A 15,723-nucleotide genomic window follows, 5' to 3' on the forward strand; every position below is an offset into this window, starting at 1 on the left:
TTGTTCTATATGTAATATACACAAATAAAAACTTCCATATCCACGTACATGTTTTGAGACGTAAAGGAAAGTACCATGTCCGATCAATGACACAGGCTTATAAACGTTCCATTAAAAACAGTGCGATGCAAATTTGCAACAGCTCTCCACATAAGATAAACATTATTTCATCATTCCCACATTATAGTAAAACCCCAAGGTCATTCTTACTATCACTGTTCCTACCTAGTAGCAGAATCTCTGCAAGATGTGAATTACGATACGTAAAAGAAAAAGGAGCAAAATATCTTTATACAAGTAGTGCAAGCTGTCCTGTAGATTAAGCGAATTGAACAAACTCACTCCTCAAGAAAAGGTGAATTTATACACTACTGGCCATTAAAACTGCTACACCACGAAGATGACGAGCTACAGACGCGAAATTTAACCGACAGGAAGAAGATGCTGTTATATGCAAATCATTAGCTTTTCAGAGCATTCACACAAGGTTGGCGCCGGTGGCGACACCTACAACGTGCTGACATGAGGAAAGTTTCCAACCGATTTCTCATACAAAAACAGCATGTGACCGGCGTTGCCTGATGAAAAGTTGTTGTGATGCCTCGTGTAAGGAGGAGAAATGCATACCATCACGTTTCCGACCTTGATAAAGGTCGGATTGTAGCCTATCGCGATTGCCGTTTATCGTATCGCGACATTGCTGCTCGCGTTGGACGAGATCCAATGACTGTTAGCAGAATATGGAATCGGTGGGTTCAGGAGGGTAATACGGAACGCCGTGCTGGATCCCAACGGCCTCGTATCACTAGCAGTCGAGACGACAGGCATCTTATCCGCATGGCTGTAACGGATCGTGCAGCCACGTCTCGATGCCTGAATCAACAGATGGGGACGTTAGCAAGACAAAAACCATCTGCACGAACAGTTCGACGACGTTTGCAGCAGCATGGACTATCAGCTCGGAGACCATGGCTGCGGTTACCCTTGACGCTGCATCACAGACAGGAGCGCCTGAGATGGTGCACTCAACGACGAACCTGGGTGCACGAATGGCAAAACGTCATTTTTTCGGATGAATCCAGGTTCTGTTTACAGCATCATGATGGTCGCATCCGCGTTTGGCGACATCGCGGTGAACGCACATTGGAAGCGTGTATTCGTCATCGCCATACTGGCGTATCACCCGGCGTGATGGTATTGGGTGCCATTGGTTACACGTCTCGGTCACCTGTTGTTGGCATTGACGGCACTTTGAACAGTGGACGTTACATTTCAGAGGTTTTACGACCCGTGGCTCTACCCTTCATTCGATCCCTGCGAAACCCTACATTTCAGCAGGATAATGCACGACCTGTACAGGCTTTTCTGGATACAGAAAATGTTCGGCTGCCCTGGTCAGCACATTCTCCAGATCTCTCTCCAACTGAAAACGTCTGGTCAATTGTGATACGCCAGTCACTATTCTTGATGAACTGTGGTATCGTGTTGAAGCTGCATTTGCAGCTGTACCTGTACACGCCATTCAAGCTTGAATCAATGCCCAGACTTATCAAGGCCGTTATTACGGCCAGAGGTGGTTGCTCTGGGTACTGATTTCTCAGTATCTATCCACCCAAATTGCGTGAAAATGTAATCACATGTCAGTTATAGTATAATATATTTGTCCAATGAATACCCGTTTATCATCTGCGTTTCCTCTTGGTGTAGCAATTTTAATGGCCAGTAGTGTATTTACATAACATCAAATATTATAATATATACTTATATTAAACTAAAAATAAAGCATCAGAACCTACTAAAAATGCGAATGTTAGAAAAAAATTTTAGACGGGGGAAGACGCGAACGAGCGCCATGACATTCATATCGTGCAGGAACCAGTAATGCTACTCACTACGGTGAACCGACAACACATACATCTTAGCCAATCGTAGCATGCTGCCGCTTGCTTAAAATCTCTAATCATAGCTATGTTACTAATTGAAATTTAATTATAACAAATTGTACCAAGAACAATGCGTTTTTGGTGGATTCTCAGTGTGTCGTTGCCTTCAAAAGGCAGAGTATCATAATATGGAAGAGACAATAATTCTTTTGCCACGAATATGATGTTTCTCATTATTTTATTGCAACGAATCACACAGTTAACAACGCCTGTTCGAGTGATTCTCAATTTGCTGGTGCTCAGATAGGACATATATAGGTATATGCTTGAAATGAATACCAATATGACGCTTCACAACTCTGTGCTGAAGGGAGTTGGCGTGCGTGTGACGTAGGTGACGTTGTGCCATCTCATTGGTCAACGCTCAGACGCACGCTGAGAACACCTGGCATGCCATATATTGCTCTGCACGTTCGGAAAGACTCCCGAACGTGCTATTCCACGCTATGACGTCAGAAACTCGGCACGCTCAACGCTCAACGTTCGACGGCTTACTCAAGTCTCCATATTTGCCATGTTTTTGGCAGAGAGCAAAAACGACAACATTAGTTTGAAGGGTCCTTGCCTGTGAATCCGCTTGAAAAAATTAGTTTTTAATCTTAAATCAATGTTTAGAGGTTCTTGAACAAAATGCTGGTTAAAAGAACTAAATTGGAAATCAGGAACAAACTTAAATGTCCCTCGGTCTGTGTTCACATCCAAGCTTCCGCTGCTTCCACATCTCAATGTTGTCATCAGACTCCTGTTCGAGAAACACATACTATACAATTGGTTCCCAAGTAGACAACCCTGTTACGAGATACGCTTTGCAATGCTTTTATGTTTCCGTTGCATATCTTTGGTTTTCGAACTTTTTTTTTCCGTACAAACTTTTCTGTAGTTTGAGTTGCCGCTGTTTTGTCATTCTCGAAATTTGTTATGCCCGTAACTTTTTTTAAAATGTGGGGCAGTTAGATGATGTGAAGTTCTAGAGTTGCTAGGAACATATCCTGGGTTTAATATTAGACCATTACTGTTGGCAATTGATTCAATAAGAGTGGGTGAAGCTGAAAAGAGGGACCTTGAGGCAACAAAAGACGCCAGAACAACAAGGAGAAAGAAGAATAGAAAGACAGAAGATCACGAACATGTAAGCCAAGAAGATTATGCAACTGGAGTGTATTGGGAACAACAGAGGATGAATCATAGATCAAAAATTGAATTTCACGCGAATTAATTTTTCTGACATGTTTACTTTATGCACAAGAAATAGATATGAGCTAGAGGTCTGAAATTTTTTTGGTATGTATCGGAGTACTATTTGGAAGAAGGTAACTACAGACATAAACATATTATCAACAGAAAGGAAGATACAAAATGATTAATTATAAGAAAGTAATCTTTAATTTTGATTATCAGATGTAAGTACTTCTAGAATAAAAACTTGTCGCTGAAATGACGCGATGGTAGTCTGCTTTTTACAGAGACATTTTGATAATGTGTTTTTATTGAACTGGGGACCTAGAAACGACAGAGAGGCTTCGTCCCCGCCGTATTCCTCAGTGGTACACAACCAACAGGCTACAACAGTTCACTCACCCCACCGCCGCCCCACACCGAACCCAGGGTTCGGCCCCCAGTGGAGGACATAAAACGCAGACTTGCACAGGCAAAGAGGGTATTCGTGGCAAAAAGAAATCTACTTATGTCAAACATAGACCTTAATTTGAGGAGAATGTATGTTTGGAGGACGGCAATCTATGGTAATGAGTCACTGATAGTGGGAACACCGAAAAAAAGGAAGAGAATTGCAGCGTCTGAAATATAATTCTGTAGAAGGATGTTGAAATTGTAAACTGATAACAGAAGGTATTGAGAAGGTTCTCCGCAGAATGGGCGAAGAAAGGAATGTATGGAAAACACTGTCAAGAAGATGGTACGGTATGATAGGACATGTGTTAAGACGTCAAGGAATGACTAGAGAAAAATGCAGAGGACAATAACTGCTGGAGAGTCAGAGACTGGAAAACATCGAACAAATAATTGAGGAAATAGTGTAAGTATTCTACTCTGAGATGTTCAGACGAATTTGCAACGGAAATTCATCAATGATTGGCGGAGGTGTACTAAGAGTACTGCATGTCCGTTTCAAGGGTCAAGGTGTGGTAAAAGCGATTTAAAGAACAAGAGATGTTGTTGGCCGATGACGACCGATCTGAAACCACATAACGGGTACCATTGTCCAGCTGGTGGATCCTCTCATTATTGAAGTCCGGTGAGCTACAGTGACAGCCTTTGCCCTAGAGAAATGACTGAGCATCGGAACTGCAATGGATATTCAGTACCCTCCGTACAAATGTGCCGCTCTTCCACGAATTTCCATTCTGCGCACCCCTTCCGCTTTAAGGAAACGCGCAACACGTCTTGCTGTCTTGCTCTTCTTTGAAGCCTCCGTTTCTCTGTTTTCAGGACGACTGAGTGCAGTGGACCGTCTACACATGCTCGCTCTGTCGTCATGTGGGTGTGGGCGTGCGCCCATGTTCTTCTACCGGCGAGTTTGGGGCGTCAGAGCTCTTATATGAACCACACCTTCTTCCGTAGGCAATCGCATTATGATTCCTTCAGCGGTTTTCGTTTTACGGTCTGGGGTTTTATGAGTGATCCTAATATATTTCCTCATTCAAATTGTTGTTGACAATATTGCCTCATTCAGAAGAAGCTACAAAATTCATTCAGTGAACTGTAGACCGAAAAACAATATGCACTGGCATAACACTTTATTACGTTCTGCACAGTAAGGTGTGCACTATTCAGAAATTTGCACGTTCAACAGGCTGCCAGTAGAACTGAAAAAATTGGAGGATAGGCCTCAAGTTTTCAAATTCTAGTTGAAAGTTTTCTTTATGGCACATTCCTTTTACTCTGTACAGAAGTTTCTTGCAGCAGTCGAGAACTGATCCGTCAAATGTATTATTTATTCCTATATTGTGTTTTTTCCTGTTTTATTGGTTCTTTAATTCCTTGTTTATAAATTTTCTAGTCAGCATTCTGTAAGCTATGTTCTAACTCGTTCCATGACCAAGTGGCTTTAGATCACATGGTTCCACAGAACATGATAAATAAATAAGATAAAATAAATAAAACATGTACGACAATTCTAAAGCATTTAATCGTGGGTTATAGGCCTTTAAATAATGATGTGCCACACTCCGGCGAATCTTTTTGAAACCGACAATAACCTGCACTTTTCCAATCAGTTTAAAGCTTCGTTGCTCCTAATACCTACGATAAACTGCTGCTGGAACGTGAGCTAGTTCTTCCGCAAACGTACTGCACGGTTTGCTGTTGCTTTTGTCATGGGTGGCTTTTTTTCTTTCTTTCGTTTCTATTTAATTGTGCTACTTATGATCTGCATATTGTGTTACTAATTTTTGCTAGAGAAGTTACAGTCACTATCGATGTGAAACGGCGAGCGGAGTGCTTTTAAAACTTTCTCGCTTAAAGTACACAGCTAGTGCATCTGGTGCGACTGTAACAGCACGGGTGCGAATGCTGAGACAAATTAAAATGTTCCGTCAACTTTGCTTTTGACGTATTTCTAGGACGATCAGATGAGAGAATAACAGTAGCAAGCAGTGTGCTTTTGACATATTTCTACGGCGGTGAGACGAGAAAAATACTGTAGCAAGCAGCGACAGAGAATTATTAAACTTATACTTGAGGCAATAATTTCTGAAGTCATATTCATTGTTTAGATTCTCCCAATCATTTTATTTTTTGGTTATGTATTCGCTTTGTGAGATTTATATATGCGTTTGAAATGCCAAATGAGTTAGTGAATTGGATTTTGGAACCAGCTAAGAAAAAATGGCTGAAGAATAGCTAGCGCTCATAATGAATCTAAATTAAGACATTGCGCTGAGACTGTTGAAGTTGTTCCTAGTATAATTACATATGTATGTGACAGCTATATTTGAAGCTTCGAACAGCGCCTCCACACCGAATATTAACTGTCCATTAGTAGTGTAAAAGGACACATTTGCAATTGGCTGTTTCGGATAGATTTGAACATAGTGCCTAGAAATAACAATAAAAGGTGAGATTGCTTTCATTGGTTACTACAGCAGAATGGCTAATTGCAAATCAAATACACGTATATCCGAAAAAAATACGGTCTTACTAAACAGCTGATCCTGACCTATGGTGATCAACCACTATTTTACTCTGAGACCTACCAACTTCTAAAAGTAGCGGTTGCTCGTTCGAGTCTCGTTTTTGGCTAGGAGTGTAGGTCTTTAACTTGCTGTTCGTTTGTGTTAATGTGTGTCCCTACAGAGGCAGATTTACAATAACGACAGTAATGGGCGTATGTGACTGCATATCAGTGTATAATGAGTCTGATCATTGAAGCAGGTGTATCGATAAAAAACTAACAGTTTTAAACATTCGGTGAAGTTCTGCGCCTCATATTTCATTTGCAGCTGCCACGTTAACCCTAAGTAAAAAATTAGAAGGCAAAGGCAATAAGCATCTTGAAGTGACTTAACCACTCGGGTGGGTGCCATCCAGCACGAGCCCACAGTGTACGTCAGATTCTCACATATACCACAACAACAGTGCACTTTTTTATACTTCACTGCGAACAGTAAGAAACAAACAATGTGGACTATTTCAAATCTTGGCCTATTACAAGGCAGGATCTTTTCGTGCAGATCACGAAGAGCTGGGAGTCGGGCAAGGAAGTTCGCTGTTGGGAATACTCGGAAGGGGACTGGTAGTTCTGGCATTTGCCTTGCAGCTAAAGGAAACCGCCCGAAAACATCGATGAGAACGAGAGATTGGAAATATTATGGTTTGTTGCTGTGACAAGTCTGTCCCATTCATTAGCACAGGGTGAATCAAAAGGTATGTTACAAGGTGTGGTGGTTGGTAAATAGGTACCACGTGAACATATTTTGCTAATAAACTTATATCGAAAACGCTTCGTTTGCGTGCTAACGTCTCTGAAGTCTGGAGGAGGACGTAGGCAGCTTGGACCATGCAAGCTAGGCAGGGGATAAAGGAGACAATGTACGTTACTGTCAGAACACACTAATATAATTCACTTACAAAAGTTGCTCAATATGGTGTCTTCCCCAGTCCTTGGGAAAACTCCTGGCATTTCACTGATTGCTCCAACTGTTACTTGTATGGCTGTTTCTGGTGTAAAGGTGCACTCATCAGAAAACAGGACACGTCGTAGAAAGTTGTGTTTGCGTAGCCATCTGCAAAAGTTGACATGGCGAGTGAAGTCATCCTGAGTTATCGCATGAATCTTCTGGAATCTGTAGCGATGAAGGTTATCATCGTTCAGAACGTGCCACAGTGACATCTGGTTCACACCCAAGCTTTGTACTACAGCTCGGGTGCTCTTAGAAGGACGCTCTGGAAAGTGCTGACGTAACACTTCTTCAAATTCTTGCCTACAGCATGTCAGCGGACGTCCAATATCCTGACCGTTAGGATGTAAACTGCCCGTTTCACATAAACGCCTCTCCTGTCTTGCAGTCATGGTGTGAGCTGGGTGGCACCTGTTGGGGTGACATTCTTCGTATGAAGAAGCCTCTCTTACATATTGCCCTACACGAGAAGCATGTAGGTGTCCTCTGCAGTTTTGTACATGGCCGCCATTTTTTATTCTCGGTTTATAATAGCCGCACGAATGACTGAAAACTACGTACAGTATGAAACTGTGGAACACAACACAGCACTGTGATCTCCCGTTGTTTATGCAAGACTGTGGACTGCAGTGTGTGTCATGTAATAAATGAAGCTGTACCAGTGGTAAACAATCCCGCCTCACAGTACACACACAATTTCCTCTGACGATTATTTGTGTTGCTTTGTTAACCAACAGTCTCGTTTCGGAAGCCCTGGCGCCACGGTAGCCTCAGAGCGATTGCTATTTACATTGTCTCCTTTTCTCACTTTTTAGATTGTGTGATTCAAACTGCCCACGCCCTCCTACACATTTCAGTGACGCTAGCACGCAAACGAACGTGATCGATCATACGTTTACACTACTGGCCATTAAAATTGCTACAACAAGAGGTGACCGAGAAGTGCAATCAATGGCACCCCACAGCATCATGCTGGGTGATACGCCAGTCTGGCGATGACGAATACAAGCTTCCAATGTGCGTTCACCGCGATGTCGTCAAACACGGATGCAACCATCATGATGCTGTAAACAGAACCTGGATTCATCCGAAAAAATGACGTTTTGCCATTCGTGCACCCAGGTTCGTCGTTGAGTACACCATCGCAGGCGCTCCTGCCTGTGATGCAACGTCAAGGGTAACCGCAGCCATGATTTCCGAGCTGATAGTCTATGCTGCTGCAAACGTCGTCGAACTGTTCGTGCAGATGGTTGTTGTCTTGCAAACGTCCCCATCTGTTGACTCAGGGATTGAGACGTGGCTGTACGATCCGTTACAGCCATGCGGATAAGATGCCTGTCATATCGACTGCTAGTGATACGAGGCTGTTGGAATCCAGCACGGCGTTCCGTATTACTCTCCTGAACCAACCGATTCCATATTCTGCTAACAGTCATTGGATCTCGACCAACGCGAGCAGCAATGTCGCGATACGATAAACCGCAATCGCGATAGGCTACAATCCGACCCTTATCAAAGTCGGAAACGTGATAGTACGCATTTCTCCTCCTTACACGAGGCATCACAACAACGTTTCACCAGGCAACGGTCAACTGGTGTTTGTGTATGAGAAATCGGTTGGAAACTTTCCTCATGTCAGCACGTTGTAGGTGTCGCCTGCGGCGCCAACCTTGTCTGAATGCTCTGGAAAGCTAATGATTTGCATATAACAGCATCTTCTTCCTGTCGGTTAAATTTCGCGTCTGTAGCACGTCATCTTCGTGGTGTAGCAATTTTAATGGCCAGTAGTGTATTAGCAAAATATGCTCACATGGTACACATCTATCGAGCAACAGGCCTTGCAACATACATTTTGATACGCCTTGTATGTAAGTAGATCGTCTGCTCGACTTAAGCTGATAAGCACCTACCAGCCTGCAAACGTTGCTCAACCTCCTACGGAATGTGCTTCCATAAATTATCCACCAGCGACGAAGTCATTTGGAATCTACCCAAGTCACTATGTAGTGTGACTTGGTGTAAGGCAAATATCAACCCATAGCCGAGGCAGGGACCGATTGGTACCTTGGTTACTGAAAAGGGACTTGAGTTTTAGGACTACTCAAGGACAGCTCTCCTGGATATGTTTTTATTTCGATGTTTTGTGAGTGTGATTCTCCATAGGCGTTTATCAACCGAGTCTACAGTATTCGATGCATCGCAGTATATATCCTTCAGGGTAATCGAACACATACCATGTACGCTGTGAAGTTGCCCGTCTGCTCTGACTGGCTTTGAATTTATGTAGCGTATGTATTGAGCAGGGAAACAAATCCAGAACATATTTGCACCACTAAAGGCCGAGGGATCCATGCTGGTGAAAATCTAATGAAATTACTAAGCAGATGTGATACTCAAATGAGAGTGCGCTGAAGACTTAGTGGTTCATGGTGGTATCTCCTCGATGTTAACGTTCAGTGTCCACTATCGATGGGAAGAAGATTGACTGGGAGTGACGAACGGTGTGGTGCATCTGGCGAAATTAACTATATAGTCGTATAGCAGTACCACTTCTTCCATCCTCAGGCTAGAATAAGTGATCCCATTCGTATATTAATAAGGCATAATCTGTTGAGGCTTCTGCTGACCGTATACAACGTAGTGCTTGTGGAACCACGTTCTATTTGATTGTATTTTATATTCAGAGGTGTTAATGTAGAACGTGCTGTAGAGGCATCTTCAAAAAAAATTAGTATTTTAATTACTTCACAATATATGCATTTATTAATGTCCTTTGTCATTTCTAGTATTTCTCTTTTCTCATAAAAGATAAAAAAGCATGAATATAACACTAGGAACCAAACTAATCTCAATCAAGACTTCAAGGGGTTAACTTTATAACATAAAGGAGTCAGGTACATGGGTACACATATATTCAACAGCCTTCTAGAGTACGTTGAATGTCCTGTAGACAATGCGGTAGAGTTTAAGACTGAATTTAAGAACTGGTACGCAACTCATTCTATTCTATTGAAGGGTATCTTCACAGAAACTTTTGAATTTAAGGGTTTTGGTTAATTTATAATTAAAATTATCACTGTAACACAGAAAAGTTAGTATATCAATGCAATGCATTTAATTAAATGATCTCTTTGACAGCTTTCCACATCCCTGACACCACTCTCCGTGGTATCCGTGGAATAGGTCTAATGTAATGTAATGTAAATAGGCTAGTGAATAGTCGGCCACTTCCACTTGTATTGTTATTTTAACATTCACTATATTATTGAATATAAATTTAAGAATGTTTTAGAATAACCACAATATTTAGTTTGCACAGAGTGATAGTGCGTTACTATAGGTCAAGATAAGCGTTTGGGGGAAAGAGTACGCAAACACACACACATCCCCCCCCCCCCCACACACACACAGACACACATACACAGTGACATACAAACACAAGAGAAAAACAAGTTGAGTAGGCTGAATGACTGCACAGTCGAACATTGAGCTGTTATTTGACCTCTTCGGTCACTGTCGTCTTGGTTCTTTAATTGTTTTTAAACTTGTTGTTAAGATAAGTGTGACATTGCTCTGGAGCAGGATGCACGCCGCTTGAATCATGTCTGATGAGCTGTTGAATCATGAAGTACGCAATGCCGCACATGAAAGCGATCAAAGCAGCAAATCCGACTTAAGATGGACGATACTCAAAGCATGTATTAATTCGTAGCAGTGACAAGTAATAGTTGCGTGCTATTCCTTGTAACTGAAGATTTGATATATTTGTGTGAATACTGTTCGAAGCTTTCCTTGTCATCCTTATCTAGGCAGATAATCCTGATGGCATAGAGACAGGAACGGCAGAGGAGGATACCGTTCGTTGACGCACATAGTCAGCAAAATACAACTGCAAACTATTATTTGGTTGTTTGCGAGAAAAGGAAACTGAAATTGTAAATCATCAAAAGTTAATCTGGAATAAAAGATTTTATATGTTTCTTGTGATTCTAGAATCCACCATATTCCAATAAATGCGAATTGTAGTATTAAAAACAGCTACCTTCCATATCTGTAAATGCCCACTGACAAGAAATTACGTAAACATATTTTACCATTTTAACTTTGTCGTATCTGTTCTTTTTCAGGTTGCGCTGGGATATTAGTGGGGCATCCCTTGGATACTGTAAAGGTTAGTATACCCGCACACAGCTTATAATGCGACAGCTATGCCTGTGTATGTTCTGTAGAATGGAAAAGGAAACTAGGGGACATCTAACGACATTTGTTGCGGAAGTTGCAATTTTTTTAAAATAAGAGCACCTGAAATAAATTCGTCTTATCATGAGTTTTTGTGATACCTAGCACGGATGTATAGTAAAATCTGTTGTGTAGAGATATACTGCCTGTTAATCACAAGGCTGAGTAAGTAATGGTGGCGATTGCATTAAGCGTAACAGAAGTTAACTTACTGAGCAAGTTTCCGCAGTGTTCAAGGCACCGCACTCGCATTCAAATTCGTTTTTCCCACCTTTTGTCACAACAGATAACGCTAATGACGAAATAGTTCCTTTGAATGGGTCACAGCAATTTCCTGCCCTATCCCTGTCCAATCTTAATTCAAGTTATGTTTTAATAAGGTCGTCATCGACAGGACACTAAGCCCTAACCTTCGTTCTATCGAGATTAAGTAACTGGTTGAGAACAATAACAACAATGAAATAGTGAAAAAATTTTCTGCATATTTTACATAAATCACTCGAAAAACTCATTCGTTTAACGTGAACCACAAATGTAAAATCTGAAAGGAGATAATACTGTAGTTAACACATCATGTGTAAGTCAACGCCAGGTCCACATCACACATCTGAAATATCGTCTTTTGACATCAGTAATGAGAAAGAAACGCGTTCGTTTAGGCAGATATAGGCTATCAAACACATCCCGTTAATACGTATAGAGATGAAATCATATAAACCAGGTTGGACAGTGTTACCCATGAGAATGACAATGGCTTAGATTCAACCACAACGTTTAAAATGACTTTTCATTTACATAAAAAAACACTAGTGAATTAAATGTGGTTCCACCTTTCTGCAAGCACGCAGTTATTGTTGCTTTGGTTGGGTGGTTGAGGGGACCAAAGAGCGAGATCTTCGGTCCCATCGTATTAGGAAAAGATGGGGAAGGAAGTCAGCCGTACCCTTTCAAAGGAACCATACCGGAAATTGTCTGAAGCGATTTAGTGAAATTACGGAAAACCTAAATCAGGGCGTCCGGACACAGTTTTGAACCGTCGTCTTGTCGAATGCGAGTCCAGTTGCTAACCACTGTGCCACCTCGCTCGGTACCGTTGCTTTAATACCTAAACATGATTCACCTCAATTGTGACATTCTTAGTGGCATTGTTTATTTTCCTGAAATACATGCATGCCGATTTCATTTAGGGTAAGAAATACAGTATATTACATCACATTGTCGCTATTTAAATAACTTACATTCTTTACCTTCTATTTAGATTTTGTGTGTCTTGTTGCCACAAACCAAAATTAGCCACAGGTCTAAATTAGTACACATTGTCATGTACAAACATAAAGGATAAGGTATCGACTAAACTGCATTGTCTTTTAGAAACACATCCTTAAAAATAATATTCGGTTAAATCGTAGCGTATATCTCCTTTTTTACCCTTACCATTGCTGTATTTAGCGTTTCTGCGCAGTGGCTGATTTTTATTTGCCTGAAAAATGTATTTTGGTTGTTGTTTGTGGGTTAAAATGAGCTGTGGACACTGGTGAAAATTTTTGTGAAGCATTGAAATGGGGAACTAATTGGTTATTCATGGATTACGTTTCGCACTTTAACGGCATTTTTTTTACGTTTTTCTCCTGTTCACTGGTGTATTCTGCGTGTTATTATGTTGCTATGGCTTGGACTCACATTCCTCTGCAAAATTTAAGTTTTTGATGCGCTTTTGACAGTCGTTTGTTTCACTGTTTTGCCTTCGATGCTGACCGCGAAATTTGAATTTGTACCGTTTGTTTTCATTCTGCTTTGTGTGTGTGTGTGTGTGTGTGTGTGTGTGTCTGCAGATGTTTTAGTTTGTGTTGCTTGATAGTTCTGAAGATTGCCTGGTGGAGACGACAACTCGGACACCGTCTGGAGAGTGCACTTGCCTCAGGGATATGAATGGCTGGTGGGGGCAGGCCGGTGGGCCCACTGGTAACATTGTTGACAATAAGGAATATGCCTCCTTTTTTAACCTTACCATTGCTGTATTTAGCGTTTCTGCGCTGTGGTTGATATTTATTTGCCTACCAAACGTGTTTTGCTTTTGACCACAGGTCCATGGCAGGCCGGTGGCCTCTTGGAGGCTATGGCCATGTCATCAGTGGCCTTTCACTTTTTTGGCAGCCCCTCAACTCAGCATCTGTCGTCCGAAGCGGCGCATTGAAGCGACTGTGTGTATAATTAGACTCTCGCCCTCTGGCGGGAGTTAGACGGTGGCTGGCGCTGAAGCACTGAGTCCCACTAGGAATTCAGTGCTGGTGGCAGCAAGCACGGTTGGCATGTTGGTAGGATTGTAGCGGCAAGCCCCATGAGGAACCTAGTGCTGGTGGTGGCGGATGCAGCCGGTTTCGAACCCATGGCTGCTGCTGACAGCGCCCAGTTGTCTCTCTGGGTCAAAACTCATCCATATTTATATCGCCCATTATAGCCTGAGTCCTAGTCATGTCGCCCATAACAAGAGACTTGCCCTAGTGTGGTGACATCAACCCGCTTGCTAAGACCGTTGTCGCTGTGTGGTGCAGTTTTCCTTTGAGGGCAGCTACTTCGTGGCAGCTTTCTCAGTGCTTCTTAATAATTTTTGCTAGAAACTGGATAGTGGCATTACCTTGCCCTCCCCTACGGAAAGACTCGGCCCCTCATGTCTTATATCGACCTGGTTTCCCGCTAAGATTATCTCCCCCATTAATCCATAAACAAGTACGATTACCACTAGACCCCCACTTACTACACAATTACCATATAAATATTGAACACAACAATCTAGTCTCAGTCCCTCGCTCTGGCAGTCCGGTTCACAGCAACTCGAATTATCCATGGATCATGTCTCTGAATGACTCGTTGTCTCAGCAAAATCAGAGTCACCATGGCGCTAGGAATTGTGACACTCAGTTCTGCAGTTACTTGACATCTGCCATCCCCATACTGTCTTACGTGCTTCAACAATTGTTCTGCTGTGATTCACACCTCCTTCGTGGCTATCATCTGACTCAATGAATGGTCCAGGCTGGCTTCCCAGGTATCGTTAAGGAAGGTAAGGCTACATTTGGACAATGTCTCCAGTTGTGGCTGTGCTATATTCAGCAGATTAACTCCCATCATAGTGGCTTATAAATGAAACGTAGGTCCCGTAACATTACATTTAGCCCCATTGATCAACAAACTACTACATTGCAACTCTAACCTCTAACGCCGTGCTTCCGTGAGTTTTCCTTGCTTATAACGCTAGCCACCACTTCTACATTACTGGATATCCAACGTTAACCTGTGGAAATACAGTTTTCTTTTGATCACTTCTTTCTAACATGGACGCCTCTCTGCTCCACCTCGGAACAGTTGGGTGATGCATGCCCTTCTACCTTTGTGTCTCAGGAATATGGTGACTTTCCCACTCTGGCACTGCTAAATCTCAACCTCCATCATTACCACACATCGACCCCTGTCCCCCACCACTAGCAACACCCCTTCTTATCTCACTTGCGCAGACTTTACAAGTGCCGATAACTTCACCGGATAGGTGTGCACCATGTAGCATCTGTATAATGCATGCTCACTCACTACCAGTATCCTCACTGATACGTACAACTTTGCATTAACTGTCTTCGCACCCACTGTTGCACTATGTTAATAGAACAGCAAGTTCTGGCTACCTAGCTCTGCCGCTGACCATAATTTTGGCGATAGCTCCCCCTGCACCTCTCTGAATACCCTCAAATGCAGCTCAGGCGACAGCAAGGCTGGAATTTAATGGCTCAGAAGCCTCTGATGAATGGTTTCATGCAAGTTTGTCAGTTCTAAATTTGCGTTCCAACTGCTATCCCCCAGATATTACAGTTGTCTTGGCGGCGTTATCCTTGCATCTTGTACTGGCATCCGTGCTTGTACAGTTTCCAAATCTCAGTTGAGAGTACTATCTGGCGCTCTTTCTCCGTATGTCAACCTGAGGATGGGAACTGATATCACCTCCCCTCCTCTAAGAAGCCTTCTGTCTCTGACACATCCCACTTCAGACACTACTCTGAAGAGTTCCTGAATGTGACGACCACTAGGACAACCTCTGACGAGTGCAGTTGCACTCAGAAGGGTGTGGGGGGGGGGGGGGTGAATGGTGGTGACAGGCCTTTGGTCCCAGTGGAAACACTGTTGACGGCGAAGAATGGCTTTATTAAATTCCACTACAAGTGTTGTCGCAGCTCACCGAGGCAAACTTACTTCTCTCTGTTCTCCTTGGCCGGTAGTGACGTGTGGGCGGCGGCTCCCACCTTCGCTGTCGAGAAGGTGCCCTGAAATGTTGACAGAAGGCCCGAGCCAGGCTAGTGCCCTCTTGGAGGCCACAGCCGTGTCATGAGTAGCGTCCTACTTCCTTCGGCAGCGTG

General features: G+C 42.7%; 1 protein-coding gene across 1 annotated transcript in view; it reads left to right on the forward strand.

Moving 5' to 3' along the window:
* The window catches only part of LOC126416303 (mitochondrial basic amino acids transporter-like), a 238,390-nt gene that overhangs the window by 139,110 nt on the left and 83,557 nt on the right, over positions 1-15,723 (forward strand). Inside the window, exon 3 of the mRNA XM_050083961.1 lies at positions 11,209-11,252. Coding sequence (XP_049939918.1) covers positions 11,209-11,252 — 44 coding nt within the window. The remainder of the gene's footprint in view (positions 1-11,208; positions 11,253-15,723) is intronic.

The sequence above is a fragment of the Schistocerca serialis genome, chromosome 8 (genome assembly GCF_023864345.2).
Source record: "Schistocerca serialis cubense isolate TAMUIC-IGC-003099 chromosome 8, iqSchSeri2.2, whole genome shotgun sequence".
In the NCBI taxonomy this organism is placed as follows: domain Eukaryota; kingdom Metazoa; phylum Arthropoda; class Insecta; order Orthoptera; family Acrididae; genus Schistocerca; species Schistocerca serialis.